Source organism: Patagioenas fasciata, chromosome 1 (genome assembly GCF_037038585.1).
Source record: "Patagioenas fasciata isolate bPatFas1 chromosome 1, bPatFas1.hap1, whole genome shotgun sequence".
NCBI lineage: Eukaryota > Metazoa > Chordata > Aves > Columbiformes > Columbidae > Patagioenas > Patagioenas fasciata.
This window is the reverse complement of record NC_092520.1, coordinates 197,475,536-197,502,094: the sequence shown is the minus strand read 5'-3', so window position 1 is coordinate 197,502,094 and position 26,559 is coordinate 197,475,536. Positions and strand designations below refer to the sequence as shown.

The following is a 26,559-nucleotide window of genomic DNA, read 5'->3' as shown; positions in this document are numbered from 1 at the left end:
GTATACTAATGTGGGCCCCCCGACCGAAAATTCAGGAGCTAATCTATTGATTATGGCTGTCTGAGCTGAGGAAACACGTTTAGAAGTCCATCTCATCTAACTTTAAATGTTTGTAGTGTCTGATCTTGTCACAGGTGGGCTACCTTTGTAATCAATAGAAAGAATATTTAGTTCCCAGTTCAACTCACCAGTGTTAAAGAAGTCATGATAAAACCTGTGCACTGGTCTCCATTGATCACAGTGACTAGTTGAATACCAATTCAATTAATTTTAAGTATTCTGAACTGGCCCTGACCAGTGTCTAGGGCTCTCTGTTGACTATATAATGAACTTCTTCTCCTAATGTAGCTACTTTGATTTGTGCCAAAATAGCTGAAGTAGCCACCCAGTGACCAGAAAAAAAAAAAAAAAATTAGCAACAATATGATAGTTTCTTTGACATAACCTCAATGGAATAGCAGACTTCAGATTGTCAAGAAAGGAAATTGCCTTCTATTAGAGAGGTTCTTACAAAACTAACTTTACCTTTGCTTCAGAATCCACAGAGTGCATTATGTTTTTCAGGAGACCATTTTGGAGAAGGTGACAAACAAACATGTTCTCATTTACCTCTCTTGATGGGTTAGTTTCATTCTCAAGAAGTTACTTGTACTTAGGTCTGAGAATATAAACCAATATTCAGTAAATAAAAACAAATAAATCATACTGCCTTCCACTGAACTGTTCAGTCTACATGTAATTTTCTTTGCTCTTGAGCTACAACTATTCAACTAGTGTGACAATATAGATATGTTTTATTAATAGGATTTAAATTGTAATCTGATCTTTTTTCTCAAAGAGTTCTTGCTCTTGATGGAAGCAACATTTCACACAGGGTTCCCCTTTCAAGGAAACAAAACATAATGGAGCTTAAACAAATTATATTCATTATCCTAAGAGCTATACTCTTGCATTCCATTTCTTCCTTTATCATATCTTTCAACCTTCCCACGTTAACCCAGTCAATTCAATTATGTGATATTTTTCTTTTCATTTTCCTTCTTTCTTGACTATTGCCTTGTAATATGACTATTACCAAAAAGATGAAGTTTCTTGTGCATTTCATAGCAACTACAGTACTGTTTTTCAGCCAACAAAATGTAATCAAAGAAGTTATATGTGAAACTGTGCCATAGGTGGTTGCTGTTTCATGTCTCTTTTATGTGCCAGCAGTTATGGTCATCCAGGCTCCCATTCTGCAAGGAAGAGTCTGGACCCATGTAAAAGGTGTTTGGCATGACAAGGGAGGAGCCAGTAGCCAGTGACAGATCATCACTTTGCATATCCCCCATGTTGTGCTGTTTGACAGCTAGTGCATTAGATACTTTTTTGCCTGGGCTTTGGCAGAAAGCCAACTAGTTGTTATGCCTGCATGTTCATTAGCAAGTGCAGATACATGTGAATAACATGCAGAACATACTTTTTGGAGCTTTGGCCTAAAAAGAATTGCCTTATAGAATGGAACATTTGAGAGAAAGAATACTAGGGGGGGGTTTCATAGTGCTTCAGATTATGTTGTACAAGAAAACAAGTGTCTTACAAAACAGCCTGTACTGTGAGATCCTATTTACAAATTAAATGTTAAATGCCCTTCTGGGTCATTTCTTTCTTTCTCATTTTCCAAGACAGCCAATGTCTGTGTTGTTTCTTTGTCAGCACTACCACAAGCTGTGATATGCCAACAACCTGCAGCTACCCATTCAATTGTATAATAGCAGTAGGCCATTTCCTACCACCCTTGGTATCATAGAAAAAGTCAAAGTCAAACACTCACTTTCTAACATTTGAGTTGGAAGCGTGAAGCGAGCATCTTATTGGAACAGCAAAATCTACTGGAAAGTGAAATCCCTGCAGAGATGGATTTATGTGACTCCACATAAAATCAAATAATACTTTTTGGAAGTAAACCTCACTTTATTTCAGAAGGTGTTCCACTTACTGAATAAACACCTACTTTGCCTTAAGCCAGCCATGTATTTCCTCTTGTTTTTATGCCCTCTTCATCTGAATAGTAACTTCCCAATGTTCTAAATTCTAAGCCTATTAAATGGCCACAGGTTTGTGGACTTTGTTTCTGGCCTAACAGCACCGTCCTGCCCAGATGTTGACCACTCATACAAGTGCTTCCCAGTTCCTTGGATATGTCCTTAGTTTCTGTCCACCGTACAACATTGGGCTACAGGAAGCTCTAGCTCCTCAGTTACAAGTTTACCAACAGTTTTTCTTATCAATGACCTCTTCACATTTATGTGTTACAAGCAACTTACAAAATAAACTAAAGGAATCCTAAATGCAAAAATCCTAGTCTACTCTCAGCATGTGAGTCTCGGTCTTTAGGCCAGGCAATGCCTCTGAATTTGGTTTGACTAACATGTTTCTAGAAGAATCTTCTCCTTTCCTTAGGGAAACATCCCTTCTAGATTTTTTTTTTCATCACATGCTACAAGAAATTGAGAGGATCCAACAGTTTCTACAGGGAAACATTCAAAGTCAAGAAATGGCCGACTAGAAAATACATTGAATATTTGTTCAGTACTGACAACTGTTGTAGTTTCTCAGGCAGAGTAGGCATGAGTATCCAAAGTCCATCTTTAAGACCTGGCCTACCTAAAATGTGAACTGTGAACATAAAAGCAAAATCATAAGTGCAAATAAATAGTCTCTCTAGAACATGCAGATTTTCCTGTGCCCAACTATGCACAAAACTAGTTAACACCAAGCTGAAATAAGCCAACTTTTCAGCCACCGACTAGTCAATTTTGTGAGCAACAGGTGGGAGGCAAGAAAGAAACTGAATATGGTCACTATGGCATTCTGTTCTTTGACAGAAGCATGCGCACAACCAACATGGTCAAGGGCCATTTAACTCTTACATTCAAATAGATGCTGCAATCTGTAGTGAAAGTTGTAATATTACTATGTGTTCAAAAAAATAAAGTTGAATTCACAACTTCATATGAATTCACCTTAAAGTCTCAGCAGAATCTAATGCACTGCTGCCAGTGTCTTAGAAGAAAATGTTTTTATATTGGTTCATTCTTCTTTCCTCTTTTTCTCCTTTCTTCTTGCTTCCCTGCTTCTCATGAAGTCATGAATGAAGTGAGTAGACTGACAGGCAGCATCTAGTCGAGCGTCATCATTTAATCCTGGGTGGCAACTAAGAGCCACACAGCCAGTAGTTCACTCCTCCATAGAGGGATGGGGGAGAACTGGAAGGGTAAAAGTGAGAACATTCATGGGTTGAGATAAAGACAGTTGATAATCATTTTATGAAAACAAAAACAAAACAAACCAACCAACCAACCAGCAACAAAACCACAAAACAGAAACAAAACAACAAAACTATCCACCACTCAACGACCAAGGCTCAGTCAGTCCCAGAAAAACAGTAGCCCCTGCCCACCTTCACCCCACCAGTTTTATTGCTGAGGATGACCTCATGTTGTGTGGAATATCCCTTTGGTCAGTTGGGGTCAGTGGTCCCAGCTGCATCCCCTCCCAGCTTCTTTGTGCACCCACAGCCCACTTGCTGGTGAGGCAGCCTGAGGAGCAGAAAAGTTCTTGCCACTGTGTAAGCACTGCTCAGCAAAAACTAAAACATTGTGTGTTATCAACACTATCTTCAGCACAAACCCAAAAACATAGCCACATACAAGCTACTATGAAGAAACTGACTCTATCCCAGCAAAAACCATTACATCCAGCAAGAATCAAGCAACCAGTGTGTCACCTTTTGCCTGGCTGTTGGAGAAACGTGAGAAAATTAAGTGTCTGTGTGGCAATATGGTACACAGTGCTACAAAAAATGTTCATAATCAATTAATTCTGGAATGAAATGCAATCAAGTACTGTGATGTATGTGATACACTTTTGATGTATGCATTTTAAACTGTGTCTTTCATCAGCAATTTTTCAAGTGTTTGGGTAGGAGTGTAATTATTTTAGCTATTTGATAATTGAGAAATTAAGAGATGGAGTCACTAAAGGAATTACAGTGTCACAGTACTTGCATATTGGGCTGCATATAAAAATTCCCAAAACAATAATTAAAGGAAAAAAAAGGAAAAATCACAAAAAAACCAACCAAAACAACAACAAAAAAACCCATAACCAACCAAACAAAAATCCCTAAGAGTGAAGGGAAGTGACCTAAACCTACTCTTTGTTTAGTCACAGTTACTGTTCAGTTTAAGATGTTTTCTGTGCAGAAAAACTCACTTTCTAATGAAGCGAGAAAGGTGAATTTGAAGATACTCTTCTGGAGAGAGGTTTAGAATATGTTACCTCAGGCTTCATGAATGAATGGCCATAATCCTTTTTTTTATTATCAAAGCTGAGAACAAGCAACTTACGCTTCTACATCGTGATAACAGGTTTTAGGAATAATGTGGACATGATCGCACTTTGTAATAGCTCTTTTGATAAAGTGTATTTGATGCATTGCAAGAATACTTAGAGATCTGAACCCTGACGTGACTGTGTCAGATCGTGGGCTCCAGCAGGGCACAGGCAGAAGATAAGTGCTTGTACCAAGTAAGGCAATTCTGATCACGTGCAGATGCAGAACTCTAAAGTCTTAGTGAAAACTGGGAGCAGAATAAACAAGGATTTGCCTACTGCATTCCAGTGATCCTGGGATGGATGGCTGCTAAGTAGTAATTAATAAGGTCAATGTTTTGCACTAAATCACACTGTTCCTTATTTCAGTAACCCAGGCTGCAGAATGTACAGATATCAGTTACTGCTAGTCAATTCCCACTGACCCATTGTGCATAAAAGAAGTTACATGTCAAGAAGCTCCACTTATTTTGGTAAATGAAAAAGTAAACAGCATTGGGCTCATGGTCTACATAACACCTAGTCCAGTTTAAAGGTAACTCGCTCATGCTTTATTTTTTTTTTCTAAATAAATGCTCCATTTATTTAAATATACCAAAGGAAGTATGTTCAGTAGCACTAATATTATCATATCATAGCTGATTTTAATTGTAAAAAGTACAAATAATTTGGCTTTCATACAATATGTTCCTAAAGTTAATTTCATTCTAAACAGGCAATTTTCAGTAAATCATTCTCAAAAGCCATGGTATTTCACAAGTGTTATGTTCAAGTCATGTATCTTGTGATATTTTTATATGTACAGTTACCTAATTGACAGCTCTAGTCACCTCACTCAATTTTGAATGCCTCAGATTAACTTAGAAGAAATGATATTGGGTAGCTTGTGTTTTTAGTCCACTGCTGTAACAGAAGCTATGAGCAATGTTAACACTCTTCATTATTTAGAAGTTACTTAATGACTTTAATTCTTCAACTATGTGGTTAACTCTTTGACTGATCTAAATTATTTTATATTATTGTGATATGGAATGTTAGAAATTAAAATCTACACAAGATGGAAATAGCATAGTATGTAAGTAGAGACTTTGTATTGCTATGTAAAATGTGCATAAAAAATACTTGAATAGCATGTGTAAATCTTTTTTTTAGTACCAAGACTAAAGGGTTTTTTCCTTGTGAAGGCTTTTGAACAGAAGTATTCAAGCTTTCTACCTGTAACCGTAGAGATAATTCCACGTAAATCAGGGAGAATTATGTGTTACGAATCAACACAGAGCTGTGACCTGAAGCAATATATAGAGCTTCTAAGATATGATATGAGTCTTCCTACCAAAATACATCTAAACAGGACATTCTTCTGCATTCTGACAAGTAGGTTGATCTGGAAATAAAAAGATAGTAAATATAATTGTTGGTTTTTTATATTTGGTTTAACTCCATGTAGGGGAAAAACTAAGATATTTAGAAAGTTCTCAAGAGAAATTAAGGGAGAATAAGAGAGATTTACACCCCAAATCGGCATTCAGGCACTGAGGACAGGCACTTTAAAAATGGCTAGGCCCAGACTCAGCTACCTGCTGCAGCTCAAAGTAAGAGAGTTAAACCTAGGTCTACTAACTTGCCCTGAACACAGAGGTAGGTGTATCTTGATTTGTCAGGATTTGTTCAGAAACTCTATCCTGAACCTGAGAAAAAAAAAAAAAAAAAGAAGAAAACTTCACTATTAAAGTTTTATTGAAAAGATATACATTTCTGTGAAAAATTTTGGTTTCACTGAGTCAACATTTTCTGATGAAAAATGTTTTGTCAAAATTATTCTCACCAAATCTTCCTGAAAGAGACAAGATGACAACTCATTATGACATTTAAAAGATACCTACTCTTTTGCTTCCCATTTGGCACCAGAATCATCTTAGAAATATGTGTATGATTCTGCAACATTGGGAAAGTATCATAGTTTCCGAGAATGACATTTTAGTTTATGGGAAATCTCATAAATAATGTTATCTAAGTTTAAAAGTAGCTTGGAAAGAAGCTAAGGTGGATGGATTGCAATTAAACTAGAAGAAATGTATGCACTGTCAGGCTCAGCTCTTGCCATATTAAGCCAGTAATGGCTTTGCAATTAGGTGGAAAGTCTAATGATTCAAATGCTATCTCTTAAAATTACATTGGAACTAAAACTGACAAGACAGAAAGGAAAGAGTACTATGTAGAAAAGCCTCATCCAGCACCACAGTTAATCATAAGGGAGGAGAAATCACCTATGAAGACATCATTGAAACGTCCTGTCAAAAAAAAAATAATCCTTTATCTCCAGTTTTTATCACTTCTGAAGTTTGAAGAACATCCAGATCAGACAAAACCTTTACAGTTCTCATACCTCAAAACTTCTCAGAACAGAATTTTAAAATATGCAAGATTTTACTCGATTTGTTGTCAGGGCAAATCCTTCTTATGACTTACTTAAAATGCTGTGTAGATCCGGTATAAAGCACAAAGATTTTGGTGTGTGAGGAGGTATTCTCGTTACAGCAGGTTTGTTTGGGGTGGAGCACAGGGGAACTATTCTGTACAGTTTTACATAGCACAGATAACTGAAAGTTTGTGTCATACCAGATACCAACACTAAGCACATTTGAAAGAGAGTCTATGGACATACAGATATTCACAACCAACTTGAAGCATCACATTAGTTTCATGTGATATCCAGCTAATAAACGAAGACATTATTAAGGTCCTTCCTGCCTGACAAAGATGGCTTACACAGCTGATGAGATTTAAAAATCCATTGTGGAATAAACATCAGAGAAACCCCTAATGATGAGGGCTGGCAACTTGTCAAGGAATTCTACTGATTGCCTTAATTCATGATGACACAGAAATGTGTTTAGGTTCCATTTTTATTGTCATGCTAACCTCACTACAAGAATAAAAGGAACTAAAATATTAATTAGTGTTCTTGTAAACAAGTATATATTGTTTCCTTATTTTAGGACAAGATCAGTGCAATTATTTTTAAAATTTTGCATTCCATTTTTTCAGTCCAGTACTTAAAATTGGATTAACAGGCTTTGTGTCTCACCGTTTTCCAAACACAAAGCACCTCTTTTCAACTGGAGATCATATTGAAGGATATTGGCATGATGGAGGCAATGAAGCTCCTTAGGGGAGCAACAAAACAACTTCTCAGAGACCCACAAAATCAGTATTCCCAGCCTTTTGTTAGCATGCCCAACAAGAGACAGAATCAAGCTGCCCCAGGCATAGAAGCCTTTCTAGGGTACTGATGAACCTGTTATAATGAGCTGAACACTTGAAGGATTATCATGTATTAAAGCCTTGTGAACCAAATGTGTCTATGATAACATCCACAGCTGAGCCATTCTCTCTTCCTACTTTTACTGATGTATATTCAACAGGTTTCAATATGTTACAACATACATTTCTGTAACAAAAAGAGGTAATGCTGTTTTTTCACAGAATCACAGGTTTAGGCTGAAAGGGATCTCTCCAGAGCATATTCTCCAAGCCCTCTGCTGAAGCAGGGTGAGCTACAGCAGGTTGCCCAGGGCCATGTCCAATTGAGTTTCAAGTATTTCCACAGATGGAGAACTCCACAACCTCTTTGGGCAAGATTCACAAAAAAGTCTCCTGCAGCTTCCTCCATCCGTCCATCCATCCATCCATCCATCCATCCATCCATCCATCCATCCATCTGCCACCGCAGCATCCACAGGATCTACAGGCAGCTGACTCTGTCACCCTTTCTGCTGCCATGCCAGGTTTCCATTCCCCCATCCTCACCAAGTCCTGCTCTGAAAACCCAGGACCTCCCCAAGGTGAGGCAGAGGTGGGGTGTCCCCATTAGGGCTGCCACCCGTAGTGCATGGCCACAGATGTGTGGCAGAGCACAGCATGTCCACGTCCCCTCTCCCCACAGCGGCCCCAGCACTAGCTGTGGGTGCTGTGTAAAGAGCAAATGTAGTTTATATGCCAGTACAGTTTATAGGTAGAAGTGCTACACATAAATATTGCACAATACTGCTTAATTTGGACTGTAAAAATCCCCAATGTGGTAAAGAAGTACCTGACTTCTCATTCTGAAACCTGCAGATTTTGAAGGATAAAAAATGAAGGTGTAGGGGAGAAGACAGACAAGTTTTGGACAGCTGAAAATTATTTTTGTAAGAAAATTATTTCCAGTAACATCGCTTTCCTAATTGTCTGTGTTAGTAAAAGAGAAACAAATATGGACTGAGTAGGATGAAAAAGAATGTGAGTCTAAAGAAAGAGTTGAGAGGAATGAATGGCAGTGTATTAATTGTAACATTTCTTTGATCTTGTCAGAAAACATTGTTGCAAATACTAATGTAATAATTTTATTTTGGTTCATTTAATGAAAACTACCGTAGCTGTAACTATTCAGGGAAAAAAAAAAAAAAAGCTACATTTTGGTTGAAAACTGATTCAATGTCAGAAAGTTAATACCATGGGTTATCTCATTATATGCAATGTGATACCAAATTTGCCATGAAAATGACATACTTACACCAGGTATTATCCAATCCACAAAGAATGGAAGTTAAGGCTAAGTAAATCAAAGTTTCCTGACATCAGTCTTCTTCAATGGCCTGTCTTTTTCATAATTAAGCACATTATACAGTCCCTGTCTAAATTACAGAAACCATCCTGGGATCAGGCAAGAAAAGATTGGTCTCCTCTCAAGGTGAGTACCCACATAAATAGGTACCTACAGAATCAGTTTCACTTTTATACTTTCTCCTTCTGCCCTGTAAGTCTTGATTTATTATATGTACAGTGACACTGTTTCAACAAGGGGATTGTAAGAGCCCCATTATAGAACCATTGATTGATGCAGATTTGCCCACGGCAGAGAAAAGAACTGAACTGAGCTCCCATACATCCTGAACTAATGTTGTAATGACTAGGATGCCTTGAGGACATAGTGTGGCATCTGCCCCATTGCCACCACTTCATTCTCCTCTAAATATAAGGAAGGATTACGGGTGATAATCTTCAGGAGTAGGGTCTGGGATAAAGACAGTTTATCTGCTTCTCAAAAAAAAAAAAACCCAAACTCCAGCAGGTTCATAAGCTGCAGTTTGTACACTATGATTTACAGTAAACCAAGAGTTTCTGATTTCCATTCAGGAGGCGATTATTTGTTTGAGGGACACCCTGGTTACACAAAGTTAGCTGCTTTCTGAAAGATGGTGTAATGATATCAGAAACACCATTTAATTCTACCCTATAGAGTGAATAGTTGAACTGGCAAGAGGGAGAATGCAAACAAATCACATTGTCAGTAAAGTCTTACCAGCTCCAGATGAAGATTTTAGCTTTTCAGTCTGCAGCTTTTCTTAGTTTGTCACTTTTTTTTTTTTCCCCTGGGAAAATATTCTGCTGTTCACTGATGAACCTTGCTGCTGCATGGCAAATTCAACAACTCAAGTACCAGATTAGGCAGAGCACAATTGGACTCACTGCCCTATGACTGAGTTCTTAACAATACATTTGTAAAATGTTTGTGTCTTGTCTCACTTTCAAACAGAACATTTCATCCAAAAGCTCTAGATCTTTACAGAAAAAACATTAACTGCCTATGGTTCCAGCAGAAACTAAGACAAGAGACATTGAAACAGTTGTCAAAAAGCTGTTCAGAAAATTTGTTTGCTTCATTAGCAACAGAACTCAGATCTCAGAACATAACCTGGTACTCTACCTCCAGAAAACATCACCTCTTTCTTCTACAGCAAGGTTTGTGAGGAACTGGTGAGATTTCAAGAAAATGCCAAGAAGACATGGAGTTAGCCACATATGCCCTTACCTCTCTGGTATGTGTTAGAATGTCAAAAGAAATAATGATGTACATAGTAAATCCATAGTTGCCTTTGGAGCACGCTCCCTGGAAGACAAGATTGTTCAGTGGCCAGACCTGTAATGATGCTTTTTCTCTTGAATGTGTAGTTGCTGAATGTATACACAGATCTGTATAGGATACTTTGATTTCTCTCTCCTAGAGAACTCGGTGCTGGGAAACTAACTGATACAAGACTTAAAAAGACCACAGATGACAAAAAAATAATGAGGGCTTTGTGACTGTACACTTCGTAACACCTGTATGATGTGTAAGTTCTCAAATTGTGGTATATCATTGAAAAAAAACGAACAAAAGTAAATCAGACCAAAAAAAAAAAAAAGGACAAAATTAAATAATTTCCCAAACAAGTAGTTTATTTTTTCCTTGCTTTAAATCTATTTTAAAAGAATTGCATATGGTATTGGTTATGTATCAAAAACATGTTTTTGTGGACACTTTGGAACAGGTACTGAATTCAGAGTCGCTTTCACTGAATACACAAAATTAAACTAAACCTAATCCTCAACAGATCTCATTAATAACTTCTGTAATCTCCAAGACAGAAATTTGGTCATAGTTATGATTTCATATGCCTCTTACTGGAAGGAGCGGCTGACACGCCAGAAGGCTGTGCTGCCATCCAGCCAGACCTGGACAGGTTGGAGAGTTGAGCAGGGAAAAATTTAATTAAATATAACAAGGGCAAGTGTAGAGTCCTGCATTTGGGCCTGCCCAGGTTCCAGTATAAGTTGGGGAATGACCTATTAGAGAGCAGTGTAGGGGAAAGGGACCTGGGGGTCCTCGTGGACAGCAGGATGACCCATGAGCCAGCACTGTGCCCTTGTGGCCAGGAAGGTCAATGGCATCCTGGGGTGTATTACAAGGGGGGTGGTTAGTGGGTCAAGAGAGGCTCTCCTTCCCTTCTACTCTGCCCTGGTGAGACCGGATCTGGAATATCGTGTCCAGTTCTGGGCCCCTCGGTTCCAGAAGGACGGGACTGCTGGAGAGAGTCCAGCGCAGGGCAACAAAGATGATTAGAGGAGTGGAGCATCTCCCTTATGAGGAAAGGCTGAGGGAATTGGGTCTCTTTTGCCTGGAAAAGAGGAGACTGAGGGGCGACCTCATTAATGTTTATAAATATATAAAGGGTGAGTGCCAGGAGCCAGGCTTCTTCTCGGTGACAGCCAATGAGAGGACAAGGGGTAATGGGTACAAACTGGAACACAAGAGGTTCCACTTAAATATGAGAAGAAACTTTTTCATATTGAGGGTGACAAAGCACTGGAACAGGCTGCCCAGGGAGGATGTGGAGTCTCCTCCTCTGGAGACATTCAAAACACGCCTGGACACCTTCCTGTGTAACCTCATCTGGGTGTTCCTGCTCCGGCAAGGGGATTGAACTAAATTATCTTTCGAGGTCCCTTCCAATCCCTAACATTCTGTGTTTCTGTGATTATTCTTTATCTGTTTACTGTAATGAAGGTAATTTGCCATATTTGGATTTATGTCAGGTTTGTTCGCTGTTCCACGTTCTGATTTTTTTCCTAATTTTTTAAAATTACCCACCTTCCTAAATTATCCATGTATGCAAGTTAGTTATTTCTGGTCTTGCTGTCAAATTCAGCATATTGCATCACTGTAGCTCAGGTAATGACTCACTTCTGAACAATTTGGTGATTTGCTAAACTCCAGACACTTTCAATAATAGCATTCCAGATACCCCCAAAACTTTTTTTCCTAACCAGTGAAGGTTGCTAAGTGACAGAAACGTACTTATCTACCACATCAGTTATAGGCCTTTCAGTGGAAAGAAACAATCTTATACACCCACAACATAAAAATAAACATTTTATTAGTACATGCTATAAAGAGCTGATATTCTTAATTCTGATATTTGGGCTTCTTGCATATCAACATTTAAGTGTTTTTTTGAAATCTCAATATTTTAAAGATCTAAGTGGGAATGTAGTAATTTTACAAAAGTGCATTTAACATCTGGGTCATCTATAGCTAGGATTTCTTGAAAAAAATGGCAAACCATTTTTATAAGATATTATATTGGTGCCAATTTTTAATAAAAACTGCAGACTTGCCTTTGACACAAAGTGGAATTAAATGCATCTTTAAGGGTTTCTCCTTAATTTTTCTGCATTTTAGTGTAAAGTCTATAAATAATATTTGGTCAGAATGATAATGTGGATGTTGTGACAACACATCAGTTATACAGACAGGTATAAAAATGTTTTGTATTGGCAGTATATTTACACTGCCACTCCCTTGCTTTTTTATGTTTGGCTTTGCCAATAATTAGATAGGTTAACATAGCCATCAGTGAACAACTTTATGTATTTTGTTTTCTGGGGTGAGGATTTCCCATAACTTACAAAACCTTTCACGCCAAATCAAAAGCATACAGCTTTTCAAACTATATCTATATCAAACTCTATCTATAATGTATTTTGCAGGCAAATAAAGTTAGCAGAAAAAACAGCTAAATTAATAATGGCTAGAAAAAACCACTACTAGCTGGTAGCTTGAACCTGTTACAGACAGAAGATCAGTGAAAAGACACAGTCTACGAGTAACACATCATCGCTACAGGTTTGTAATAACCAACAAAAGCATTCGTCAGTGAAAGCACCTGGCACATAGACAATATAACACAATAAAGCAACATGACTTAGCTTTGGTCACTGAATGGTCAACAGCTTCCTTCTAAATATATTTTGAGAATTGTAGACAGTTCTTAAGCACTTTACTGTTACTGACCTTGAAAAACACCCTGTTGCATAAATATGTATCAAAATCTCTATGAATTTTTAAGTACTATGTAAATAAATACTTCCACTGAAATATGGGGTGAGAACTAAGTTCCTGACCTCTTAGTTTCAGACATATACTGTTCTCTGCGATTTATACTCAAATATGATTTCTGTTATTGAAGGACTGAACTCACTCTCTAAATTATAATTTGACAATGAAATCAATATGCATCTACACACTTGTCTCTCTTTCTTCCTTCCTCTTTCTTTGTCATAAATACATTACTGCTTAATGTGAACCAATAGCAAAACCTTCCATATTAAATAGATGGCAAATATTATGAGCACTAAACAGGGTATTAAAACAGTCACTGATATATGTATCTAGTTTCAATCTTTTTTTCAAACATGGCCTATGGGTAGTAGATACAGGGATAGCAAATCTTCTCACAAAATCTAATTTAATTTTTTTTTTTTTCTTTAACCATGAATCTGTGTCACCTGACCAGTCTCTGCTGATCCCTTCTTCTCAAGGAAGATGGAAAAAAATTGCAATTTTTTTGCATTTTATCTGATGCTTGCTATGGTTCTTAAAGAGGTGCTATGGATTTTTATATACATGCTTTGTTGAAAATGTAAATGGTTAAACAAAGTTAAAGAGGTTACTTTCTTATTATTAAACTCCACTGCTCTTCCTCTGAAAATTCTGTTGTGATAAAAAAACGAAGTTGTTACATAGCTCTTCTATGTAATTCCTGTTTTTAACATTGTGGAAAAAAAATAATATTAATGCTATTATTTTACATCTATTTTACTTATATTTATCTCAAAATTAATGTCTAGCCAGAGATTATTCTGTTCATTCTTGAAAATCAACATATAGAATCAACCAAAACATTTTACTTTATCTACAGCCAAAAGTAAGTTGTTGGTTTGAATATTATAGCTTGGCAATTCTTACGAAGTACACTGAATCAGTGTACAGCCATAGTCTTTACCCACTTTTTACTTAGAACTTCTCTTTTCAAAGTAAATGAGCAAATTAAAAAAGAATGGGAGGTCTCTCTGTAAAGATCAGAAGAATGTTACCTTCCTTCTACCATGTACATGCTTGATCCTAAAGGCACATTAGGATTTATCCTCTGTAGGCTGCACCTGTAGTAGAGGTCAACACCACTGCACAGCTTTGCAGGTCTGACATCCTAGTAGAAAGCAGCGGTGCGTATACACATCATGGACAAACTGTTTGACACACAGATACGACATACAACCAGCTTCAAACTATGCCTGTTTCTAGTAAATAGAAACATTTTGCTTGTATTGTAATTCCAGCTGGAGCAATGGCACAACCTCTTTTAATAAATAGCTTAAATATTATTTTAATTTCCTTGCAGATATTAACTCTTCCAACTGCAATGGCAGCACAAGAAATCTTTGTCTTTGATCGTATGGTAATAAATCTGATTTCTGACAAGCTTATTCCACTTTGATATACAGCCTTTAACTTGGGTTTCTATTTTCTTGTCTGTTTTCAGACATCTGTCCATGAGTTTAATCTTTGTTTCTACATCTCTGCACAGAGAAAGGTCTGAATACTGGGAATTTCTTGGGAGATGAGGGAGGCTTTAAAGGCAGAGGCTTCACACATTTTCCTTGAAAATCAATGTGAAGGGGACATGTCAAGAAAGAGGCAAGCAAATTAATTTAAGAACACATTCTGCCACTTTTTCATTGAGTACAATTTTACTTTGTGAATAGTGTCACTCTAGGGTGAGGTACTTTTTGATACAAGACAGCGCAGAACAGGCAAACCATTACTAGAAATCAACATACACTTACAGAACAAAGCAGCAGTGACCTAAAATTACATTTTCAAAGAGTGGTTTTAAGTCTTATCTTGTTCTCACAATCAAATCAGAATATTTGAAAATCTTTCTTCATATAAAATCCCTTATGTAAAACTACTACAGGTAGCTGTAGAAAGAAACACAAAGGGCTCAGCTTGGTGGTCCTGGTTCTCAGTGAGTGGTAACCTTACTTCTGGGTAACAATACTTACCCAACGTGAGAATTAACCTGGTCTCAATTGATCAGTGTCAGTTTTCAGAACTAGCAAAGTAATACTTTAGTTTCTGCATAAACTTCAGTCTTTGTATGGGTGAACAGTCATCATGACTCCCACTCCTCAGTCTGAAAGCTGGATGTATTTCCAAGGGAAATCCTCTTGTATAATCATAACTTAATGGATAAACTCTAAGATTTACTATATAAAATTCTGTGGGCTATACTGAAAGATATAGCAGCATATATACCATTGCAGCTATCCCTTGTGGTTTCAAAGTCTCTTAATCTATACATCGTACTATATATCTCTTGTTGAGATAATAATGTTTTTTCTTTTGAGCAATAGGAAAAAAAATATTCAACTGTACATTCAATACTTGCAGCTGTAATGGAAATCAAATTTCATACATACAGAAAACTGCTTAATTTACATGTTAGTCCTGGAATTGCAATGAGCAGCAGCACATCACGCTGAGGCATATTTGTTGCTTAATACTTATTTACATTTGCTCTGAGAATAGGAAATTTGAAAGTCATATTTTTTAAACTCATTATGTAGTAGTCTTTTACAACATCAAATTGAACTAATACTTCAGGATACCAAAGAAGCTATGGAATTCATATTGACTTCCAAAGAAAATCTAGTGACTATGTCAGGGATAGAGTCATTAAAGAGATTTACTCTCTAAATGCAAAATAATAATAAAGTGTTATTTTAAATGATGTGGGGGAGAAGAATAATGCTTAGCATGTTGTCTTAATTCTTGAGTTGTGTTTTATTGTAGTTTTAAAATGTAATAGAAAATAAATTCCCACTGAAGATATGGGAAAGTCACATCTTGGAAGGGGATGTTATGCATGTACCTAAATGATAGTTAAAACTTTATCTCTGTAAAGCATCCCTGAACACATCAGCCTACTGCTCTACCAGTTCAGGATGCAAACTATTGCGGCAAAAAATAAGACCTGAAATAAAAAAAAAAGATTACATTGATGATGTCCTCATGGTGCAAAACTGAATTTAGTTTCAAATGTCTTCTCAAGTTCATCTATACTAAAAAAATCCCTACAGATCGGTCTTGTAAATAGGATATTTAAGCGGCAAACAGTTAGACAAACCTGGGACTACTGAAGGAATATGGATCTACTTTTTCCATGATATTTTCATTATGCAAGCAAAACACAGGAGGAAAGGACTGCGACATTTTGTGACTAAACTCCTTTTCTAGTCTGCCAATGCTGCCTGTGCTTGGAACATGACTACCTTCTGCAGAACTTAAAATATTAATTTGAGGACATTGCTATGGAGACTCCGAATGGAAAAGCTCAACTACCTGGTCCCTCTTAAAACATTTCATCTTTTTGTATTACCATAAAGGCTACTGGCACGAATTGGGTTTCACGTGGATGTGTTCCTGCCACTACAGCGACAGTCCCTGTAATGACCACAGATGAATACAGAAGGCGGCATGTTTTACATTAACACCTATGGCCGTTTCGGGCAGAATACACCACGGAGACTTCGAGCCGCACCGTGCAGGTGAGGAGGCGGGAAGAGGCTCCCTGGGCCCTTTCTCCTTCTGCCGACACTCCGCCACAGCCAGGAGCAAAGTCTCCCCGAGGGGGCTCCGGGCAGTCGTCACCTTCACCCCTTTCCCCTTTTTATCCTTCCCTTTTCCCTCCCCGCCCGGCGGCTCCCCCGCAGCGGCTCTCAGCTGAAGGCCTTGGGGAGGTGCTGGGGGCTGGAGCTGGCTCTACCGCCGCAGAGCCACCGGGTCGTCCCCCTGTGCGCCTCGGCCCCTGCCCACCGCACGGCCCCTGCCCACCGCACGGTCCCCTCCGACCCCCACCCCCGGCAAGCCTGGGAGCCGCCGCAGCGGGGAGACTCCCCCCGCAGCTCCTCCTTCCTCGCCGCCAAGAGTTAAGCGCGCCACTCGCCGTGTCGCACCGGGGAAGGCGAGTGAAGGAGTGGGACGAGGAGCCGGCTGCGGGCTGGTGCGGGGGCGATGGGCGCCTGGAGGCGGGAGCGCTCCACCGGCAGGGACGTGCAGGTGGCGCGGCGCCGGGGGAAGGACCGCTCCGTGCGCTCTTCACCTGTGGGCGTGACCACCGTCCCCCCCTCCTTCTCCTTCTTTTTACTTGAAGGGCCGGCGCTGCTCTAGCGGCAGAGCCTAAGAGCGGAGCCGGCAGCGCACAGAGAGGAGATCTGCCGCCGCTGACCGTCCTTGTAAAGTGTCCCACCTGCTGCGGATCAGGCCTCTCTTTGCACCTCCGTCCCGTCGAGCCCGCAGGACCGGCCGGGAGGGGAGATCAGGCTGGACTCGCCGGGGGGGACGGGGCGCCTCTCCGCCCGGCGGGCTGCCCGACTCCGCCGCCGTCCTCAGCCGTTGGCGGGCACCGCCGCCCCCCGCTCCTCCGCGCGGCTGCGCTCGGGCGCGCATCGCCCTCGCCCCACGGGGCTGCCAGGGGGAGCCCTTCCCAGCGGGCGGGCGGCTGTGGCCGCCGAGGTGCTCTGGCCCCTCCGCGCCCGCTGCCCCTGCGGCCATGCTGCCCTGCGCTGGGAGGCGGCGGCGGCCTGAGTGGGGGTCGCCCTAGAGCGGCGGGCGGGCGGGGGAGCCCTCCCCGCACTAGCATCGCTTCGGCCCGGGCTGCTGCCTGCGGTGATCTGCCTCCCGGGGAGAGGGAGAAGGCAGGGGAAAAGACAGCAAGCGAAACAACTTCTGCAAATTAAAAAGGAAAGGAAAAAATAAAAAGAGGCTCGTTTATGGGACACCTTCAAAGCTCAGCACCACGCCAGGCATCCGAGTTCAAATAAAACCCATCACGCTAGTGAATCCCACCACAGTAACAGGAGGAAAGCTGGCTGTGGCCACTGCGCCAAAGTCCTGCATGCTGTAGAGTCGCCTTGGCTTTGTGGCTGGAAGATGGTTCCTGCAACAGGACTGTGTTGCTGCTGAAAAACCACGGGATGGTTGGAAGATGCCTTCTTTGAGGATTACATGTGGAGAAAGGCCGTCAGTCAAGGGGAGAGCTGGCTGGTAAACTGACTGACTTTCCTCCCCACTGGGGAAGTGGCTTCAATGGCTCCATCTCCCAGCAGAAGCAGTAGGAAAGATGCCAATGCCTTGCCAAGCATGTCCTCAACTTTCTGGGCTATCATGATCCTGGCTAGTCTCCTAATCGCTTACTGCAGTAAGTACATATTTGTCCTGGTGCTTTAGCTTGGCATAAATCCATGCCTTTCCTGTCTGAGGTAATGCTTCTGGCAAAGGCCAAGCTCTGAAGCTGTCAGGTGTAGGTACTGTGCCTTAGACTTGCAACCTCAATGCTTCTCCTCCAGTCCCTCATTGTAAAGCAGCCAGACTGACACTTTAATACTGCTGTTTCTCAGGAGCATGGGATGTCCTTAGGTTGCAGATGTGCTATTCTCAGTGCAAACAGAAACATCTCTTAGATCTTAGGAAGAAACTTTTTAGTGGTAGTAAGTGATCCACTGCTCACTGTTTATTATCAGATGTTACCAGCTCTCTCCCAGACTGCTCCCTCCATGTACACACTCCCTATCCACCTTCCACAAACAGGAGCTATTTTGCCTATGTTCATTGCTTTAGGAACCATGTACTTAATCAAGTGACAGATGTCTTAACATCTCCAGGATCATACGTGATTCTCTGACTATGAAATTGCCTTGGAACAACCCAGCACTTGCTTAGCGTATCCTCAGCAGTTCAGTAAGCCTATGCTATGTATCAGTTTTAGAACTGCATCACAGGTTATCGGTAGAGTTTTATATATTCTTTTTCAGTCTTGACAGACTGTTCATTAATCACACTGGCTTGCAGATAAGGCATCTGTAAGAATCAAGTTCCTGGTGTATCAATCCTTTTAAAGGTGCTTATTTTTTCTTATTAGTTTTTTATTCTTGTCAAGAGTAATTTTCAGCTGTTATGCAATATAAATACAGTTAATGCCCATACTTCTGGGGAATCTAAGTTAGTCCATAGTACTAGAGTGGGAATCTGTTAAGGAGAACAGAAAAAGCAGTTTCTATGAAATAATGAAAGAATATGTAATTTATCAGGAGGGACGTGTATAACTTTGCCAAAATGAATCTACACTGTATTTTCCCAACCTGAGCTGAACGTGGTCTGTAATTTACCCATAGTACATATTCCTTTCATTAGCTGTAGCATGAAAGACTTTGCACTAGGCTTGTCTTATTGAACTGTAATAGGTGTATGTTATGATGAATAGGAAATGGATTCTGGTTTTCAGGAGCATGTCTGCTGCATTTCTTAACCTTCTATTCCATTCCCTCAAGCCATATGATATTCTTCATTTTTCAGTGTTGTTGTTGTGGTGTGTTTTTGGTTTTATTTTCTTTGTTTTTTTTTTTTTTTTTTTTTTTGTTTTTGTTTTTGTTGTTTTTTTTTTTTTTGTTGTTTTTTTTTTTTTTTTTTTCCTGAAACAAGAATGTAATTGGCTATGAGAACCTTCAATTCCCTATTTGCATGTTACAGTGACTTCATACTGACAACAGTGAAAGAGGCTTATTCTAAAAAGACAACATTTTGGGTATCTTTTTGTAATTTAGCACATTTTACATGCACTTCTCATAAACATTGTATCAAACAAGCCTCGCTTTTGAACAGTTTTATTTTTTACATAATGCCATATTCAATGTGCAAATATAGAGGGTATACTAAACAACATACTGATTTAAAAGCATTTATGTGCATACTGGGAGAGAAATGAGTCAGTAGATTATATTACAGGATGAATAGCTCAAGTGTAAAGGGAATTCAGCTGGGTATTAGTAATAGGAAATATTTCACTAAGTTTGTGCTGGAAATATCCTGGAGGGTCCCAGACTTTTTGTGAGAAGGTAAGAGTTCTGTGCAGGTATCTTCTGTCAGCATAGCCTCAGAAAGAGTTAACTGTAAACTCTGACACATTAAAAAATATATATGTTCAACAATGAGAGGTTTCACAATGTGGAATGTTGTTGTCCATTTGAATTGCTATATGCTGTTCATTATTTATTTTTTGCACTGTTTACTGATGCTGAACAATGCAAATGTTAGCTGATAATATGAAGGCAATTTCTGGTGTGCTTAAATGACCAGTTTCTGATTAGTTCTCTCATCCAGTGTAGATGGTGTTTCTCAAACATGTAGTACACTCTTCATTCCATATAGTGCTGAAAAGCACCATGCAGCTTAAAATATGCACTGTCAAAACACTCCACCATTTATATAATGTTGCACTGATTTGACAACTGCAATTCCAAATGTTAATGAAGCACCATGAACATTTTCTCTAGCGGTAGTATTTAAAAAAATGCAAAAAATGTTTTTGCTCTGTGGAAAGGGTGAAGATATTTAAAAAACAAGTAAAAAAAAGAAAAAAAAGTGAAGTTATTTCTAGGTAAAGTAGTACTGCAATTTTTATTATTTCTTTTAAAAATCATCTAGAATTTATTCAGTCTTTTTCTTCTTTTTTTTTAATCTGATGCCTTATTTTTTGAAGAAAAACATGTTGAGGTGGAGGGTAGGGGTGGGCTCAGTCATGTTTCAAGAATAACAGCCTTGCCATATTTCTTAGGAAGTAAAGGAAAAGAACTTGACTATGTAAGGTGATCTGTATTTTTCCATACACCTTATATTCAGGTATATGGAGATATATCAAGCAGGCTTCTGTAAAAAAAAAAAAAAAAAAAAAAAAAGTGTATACATTATTAAAGTAATTATAAGAACCTCATATCTGCTTATCTCTCACTGTATCCTTTTATTACCCTTACATCAAACCCTGCAGCTCCAAAAAAAGTCAGAACTTTTACATGTTTCAGTTTTTAGCACTATAAATAAAACTTCTCATCTACTTTGCATATTTTCATTTTTAATCTATTGGTCTGACAAAGCTTATTCCTGAATCAGTTATATAAATGTTTCTTCCCCTTCCCTTAATTATTTTGTGCATCTTTGTTTCTGGGAATGTACTTATTGTAGAGTAGTCATCCCTATTACTGGGAGAAACAAATAAACACCAGAGTTTCACTTGACAGATAAGCATATTTATAAATCATGTTCCAGATGTATGTGTACAATCCATTAGACTTCCATCTATACTTTAGTGTCTGAAGCCCAATTTTGTTCTCTTTGACATGGTAAAATGATAAACTGATCATTTGTTCTTTCTTAAATGTTTAGATCATACTTAGGGATAGTGGCTCCATCCTATGGTGGAAGAGAAACCTGCATCAAATCAATTAGGTTAGTTGCTATAGTGATAATATAACGTAATATTCTCCTCTTGAAGAAAAATGGTCTGATTCGGTAGGTTCTTAACAGGAGAAGCCTAAATGAAGTAGTAGAAATATGCTGTTTATGGTCCTTGGTGTGACCACCAAGGAGTTAATTTACTTAACAGAGGCAGCAGTAAATGTCAATACAGTCTCGGGAGGCTATCCTCGTAGAGGGTGACCACCTTAAATGGCAATACAGAATTAGAGGAGTTGTGGCATTTTTGGATGCCAGGCATGCATTCAGCATACTTGTTTAATGAACAGTAGTAGACCAGAGAAGTACCTACAGTGGGTTCTTTAAGTTACTCTTTTTATGTTGTAAAGCTACACTGAATTGTGTGTTGGTTTTTTGTTTTGTTTTGTTTGGTTTTCTTCTTCTGTAACTGCAGATTACGTTTTTCCATGTTAGAAAGTTTGGTCAAATTAATAAAGTTTTCTGTCCTATGACAGCTGTATGCTACATCAGGAATCTAAGTAACATGTTTTTGAGTCAATTATTTTTAGTGCATTTATTCAGTTGGCTTTGCTGTAAATACTGAGTGGTTTTTGATGTAAATAGTGACTTTTTAAACAACATGTGATTCAGCTTTAGCACAGTTGTGGCTGTTATGAGGTTTTGGCTTTCCTTATTTTATACTGTTTTATAAGCATAAGGTATAGAACATTAGACCCCTGTAGCATTATAGGTTTTGCTGTTCTGTTAAGGTAATACTTCCAAGGACGAGCAAATGGGTTTTTTGAAAGTAACCACGAAAACTGAATGGTATTTGGAAAGTTCACCTTCTTTTTTTTAAATATTGTGTATGGAAGAGGACAATATGAAGCCCAGTATTTATGCTGATTAAATGGTGACAGTACCAGGAAAAAAAGAATCCAAAACTCCACAATGCAAAGTATTCCCTGAAACTATACAGTTCTGCATTTCAACTTCGAGTTCTTTCACAGTAATAAGAAAAGGAAAGAGGAAATGTTCTCCTGGTTCATTATTTCTTTTGCTTGCAGAATACAAAATAAGAACATTGTAATAACGAAATACTGGTAGGTTATATTAAATGACTGATTTTACAGTCTACCATTTAATTCTGTGGAATTTGTTGAGCAGAAAAATTAAACCCCAAGATTTTGGATGGTACCATGCAAAATGCAGATAATTCACCTGAAAAATTATATTGCCTTCACTTTAAACTGAGATCCTGTTGTAACACATTGAGTGAACACTGCCCAGTTGAGAAATACCTTTTCATCATCCTGCTCTGGAATTTCTTTCTGTCTAGAAGACACAGCCTACTATGGTCTGTCTCTGGGTCCTATCATTCCCTTATGCTCTTTGAGACTACCAGCAGGGATGACAATTAGCTGTTACTGTCACCTGGACACCTCTCCAACCAGCACTACCATCTCATCATGCATTGGCTACTGAACAGTTGTTAGCTGATAAATGGTCACTACTGATATATGTTGGATATACTCAAGTCACCTCTGAATGAAGGCCTGCTGCTCCTGTAACTGATCTGACATCATTCAGATCACTTCCTCTGTTTTTACAAATGAAGAAGACAGATTTTTTATTATATTTCTGCAAGATTTATTGTGCTTGTACTTTTCTCAAACTCTGCTCACAGAATAAATTTGACATATAGAGCAAGTATAATTTTTTAAACTTTTTTTAGTCTAGTTTGTGTAAAGAAATTAAAAATAATGCTTTTATTAAATGAGAAAAGCAAGACACTGAAATTTTGTCATTTTATATAACATCTTAGCTGCTCCTTTTTAAGAAGGTTCATTTTTTGAACTAAAACCAGCGCTTTGAACTTAATGGCCTATGCAACATACTACCTGTCAATGTGAGTACCAAACTGATGCTGAGATTGTCTCACCAGTTGCGTTGTAGTCTGTCCAGATGATGTACTACATAGAAGTCATTGGCATCAACATAAGAAATGTCTTCTTATTGCTTTTAATATTAAATTCAACTCTTTAAGGCAAAGTAAGCACCACTTAAAATTTCTCAACTGTATTTGAATTCCAGTAATTCTTACTTGCATTGCAAGTATAACCACTGCTATAGATGCATATAATGGGAAGCAGGAAAGGAGGGAAAACTAGAAACAAATGGATATTTTCAATTAGATTTGTGGCAGAAAAGTCTTCCATGTCTTTCAACAGGGTTGACAGGAGAGAGACTGAGACCTTCTTGACTTACTTTTTTTCTGTTTATGCAATTTACTGTATAGTTCATACCATATACTATGAAAACAGTATTGTGAGCATGGGGCAGAGCCCTACTGCTCCAGACAAATGTGTACTCATGGGCTAGATTATATCTTCTTTTACTGGGGCCTCATTAATCTTTCTTTGCTTAGAGAGTCCACTGAAGAAGCAGTAGTAAGTCCTACTCATTCTTTGCTAGAAGCTGGGGGCATCAATCTCTCAGTTTTTAGATGTAATTTAGTACTTCCTTAGTGAGTGCTCTAACCAAAAGGCTATTATGTAAAAAACCCCACATAAACAGCTAGTCCATCATCTGGCTTTCCAAATAATGTTTATTAGAGGTACACCTTGAATGTTGTCAATAACTCAGAAATGCATTCGGATACAGAAGTGTCAAATACAGAGGCAAATCTAGATAAAATTGGTTAACCGCAGTCTTCCTGCTCTGCATATTCTTTGTTGCTAAATTCAAACCAGAAAGTATTCATTCTTAGGCTCATATTTGGCCAGGTGTGCTGTTCTGCTGTTGAGCTGGGGATTTGCCTAGTTTTGTTTTGTTTTTTTTTTCTCCTTTTTTTTTTTTATTTTAATGTCAGTTACACTGCTTTTTTTTTTTGCACAGGTGTCTGGCAAAATTGCTTATTGGAGCTGTTTTGGGAAGTTATCTCTTCATGGATATGGTTTACATTTGTCTTGCAATGAGGAAAATGTTATGTAGTGACTATTTGAAAGTATATGAAACATATTTGGAGCATGTTAGAGGTTCATTTCAAAGATTTCGTGCATGCTTTTCAATAAATGGGCTTTGGCTACAGTTCAGGAATCACAAAGATAATGGTAGAGGGTTTTGCATATATTTGATGATCTACTGATCTCCTAAAGACTTTTTGACCTGTGTCTTATTTTGATCTCTGGATGGACTACTTCTCTGGACACCTTTCTTCGAACACTTGATTGGTCTTAGATAAACAGGAAAGTATCTTGTCTAATTCTGAGGTGAGGAGCATAAATGACTATTTTTCAAAGGACTCTCTGTGCAACTGCCCCTTTGGTTCTTTCCTGAGGAACAGCTAGTTACTAAATTTCATCTGTGGTTTTGCATCTCCAAGAACTTCTTTTAAGTGCCTGTGATTCAGTACAGCAATAAGGAAGTTTCTTCCCTAAAAAAAAAAAAAAAAAATTATATTTATTTTGGCAAACTATGTGCCGCTGTTGGAGAAAGCACAAACTATAGAGAGACCTCTAGCTATTGTTTTTCATGTGGTTACAATTCCCTTCAAGGCTGTAGGCTGATATGACTTATTTTTATTTATTATGTTATCTCCCTCATTCTCTTTTAGCCTGAGTTAACACATGCTTTCAGCTGATCCCTGTCTTTAAGAGCCCTCTACTACTGGCACCTCTTGCTCTTCCAAGAGGAGAGTATTTTAACAAAGCAGTATCTTATGCTATTTTTAGGATCACATATCTGGCAAAATAAAGCTTCCTTCTTTCTTTTCCTGTGACCAAAAGTAGCAACTTGAGCTATGACCCCTGTGCTGGTTTGACTGAAAATGAGTTAATTTTCTTCATGCAGTTAGAAACCTTTCTTTTTCTTAGTTAGCACAGTCATTGTTTGAGTTTAGTTTGAGAACAAGAGATGACACCCCAGGACAGAGTTAATATTTTTAATTGCTCTGGTCTGAGAGCCAACGATGTTCTAAGCACTCTGCACACAGGTGTGAGGCATCGAGGAAGGGGGGCATGGATGGGGCAGAGCTTGACTGACATCCAGAATGATCAATAAGAGTATTCCATCCCATTAGCATCATGCTTCATATTTAAGGAAAGTCAGGATCTTCTACTCTTTCTGACTCTTCTTCACTCTCTTTGTTGGAGGCAGGTGAGTTCTGTTTGGGACCTTCTTTCGTTCGGCCTTTTGCCATTTTGCAGAGGCCTTTGGGCCTTTCTGCCTTTTTCCTATTTTCTCTCTCTGGGATCAGCTGTTTGGTGTGGATGGACTTCATGAGGAATTGCATTTGGTATCTTCTATTTTATATTCTATTTCTATTATATATATGTATATTTACTAGTAGCATATTAGTATTCTATTAAACTGTGTTTATCTCAATCCAAGTTTCTCCTTTCCTTTTTGCTTCTCTCCCCTATTTACCAGGTGGGGAAGGAAGTGAACAAATGGCTTTTGTGGTTGTATTGCCAGCTTGGGTTAAACCACAACAACCCCGTTCTTCAATTTGGTGTTTTGAAGGTCCAGAACTGGGACTGTCTCTGATTTTGTTTTGTATGGAGGTCAATTCCAGAATGTTGTTAACAGATGTGCTGTGTTTGTATTTTGTGTAACAAAAACTGAAAAAAAGCCCAGAGCAGAATGCCTAGGAGATTGGTAACATTTCAAATTGCAAGTTATGTTCCTTGGACTGATTCCTGATTTTTCATCCGTTGTACAGAAGAATTGTAGTGACCAGTTGTATTCAAGCACTGTGGGAGAACCTGCTGGTTCTGTTAGCTGACATCAGCTGAGAGAAAGGCCCTTAATTCTTATAGAAAAGAGGAATTGCTGCATGTGAAAAAGAAATTTGGGGTTCTGAAATCTATCAAAATGTAAAAGGGAATTCTTAATCTGTTCTTGTTAATCACAGTGTAATTTATGGTGGCTTTTACCTTTGCTCTTAGAACTTTTTTTTTTTCTGATTATATTAGGACTCTGTTGACAAATGTGTTCTAGGAGATGATACTCTGACAATATGAAAATACTTTTAACCACAAATGTTTGTATCACTTTTGGTACTCTCAGATGTCAGTGTCCATTTTAGTGGAATATTTAATTTTTCTGTTGAACTGCACCAGTGTGAAGTTTGGCAGAACAGCTTAGCCAGATGAAAGAAGTGAGTTTAAGCTAAGCTTTTGTATCTTCATTAAATGATTTAACTGCAGCAAAATGCTGTGGGAACAGGG

General features: G+C 38.6%; 1 protein-coding gene across 6 annotated transcripts in view; it reads left to right on the top strand.

The window, feature by feature from the left end:
• Window positions 1–17,034: 17,034 nt before the first annotated feature.
• Window positions 17,035–26,559, top strand: part of TAFA5 (TAFA chemokine like family member 5) — a 415,042-nt gene continuing 405,517 nt past the window's right edge. For 2 of the 6 annotated variants that reach the window (XR_011737063.1, XM_071803408.1), the window contains exon 1: window positions 17,038–18,281. Coding sequence is in view for 3 of the 6 variants with exons in the window: in XM_071803408.1 (XP_071659509.1) it covers window positions 18,170–18,281 (112 nt within the window). In the remaining 3 variants the exon portion in view is untranslated. Of the gene's footprint in view, window positions 18,282–26,559 lie in introns of all 6 variants that reach the window. The other 4 variants (XM_071803407.1, XR_010651854.2, XM_065845124.2 and 1 more) reach the window with 4 other exon arrangements.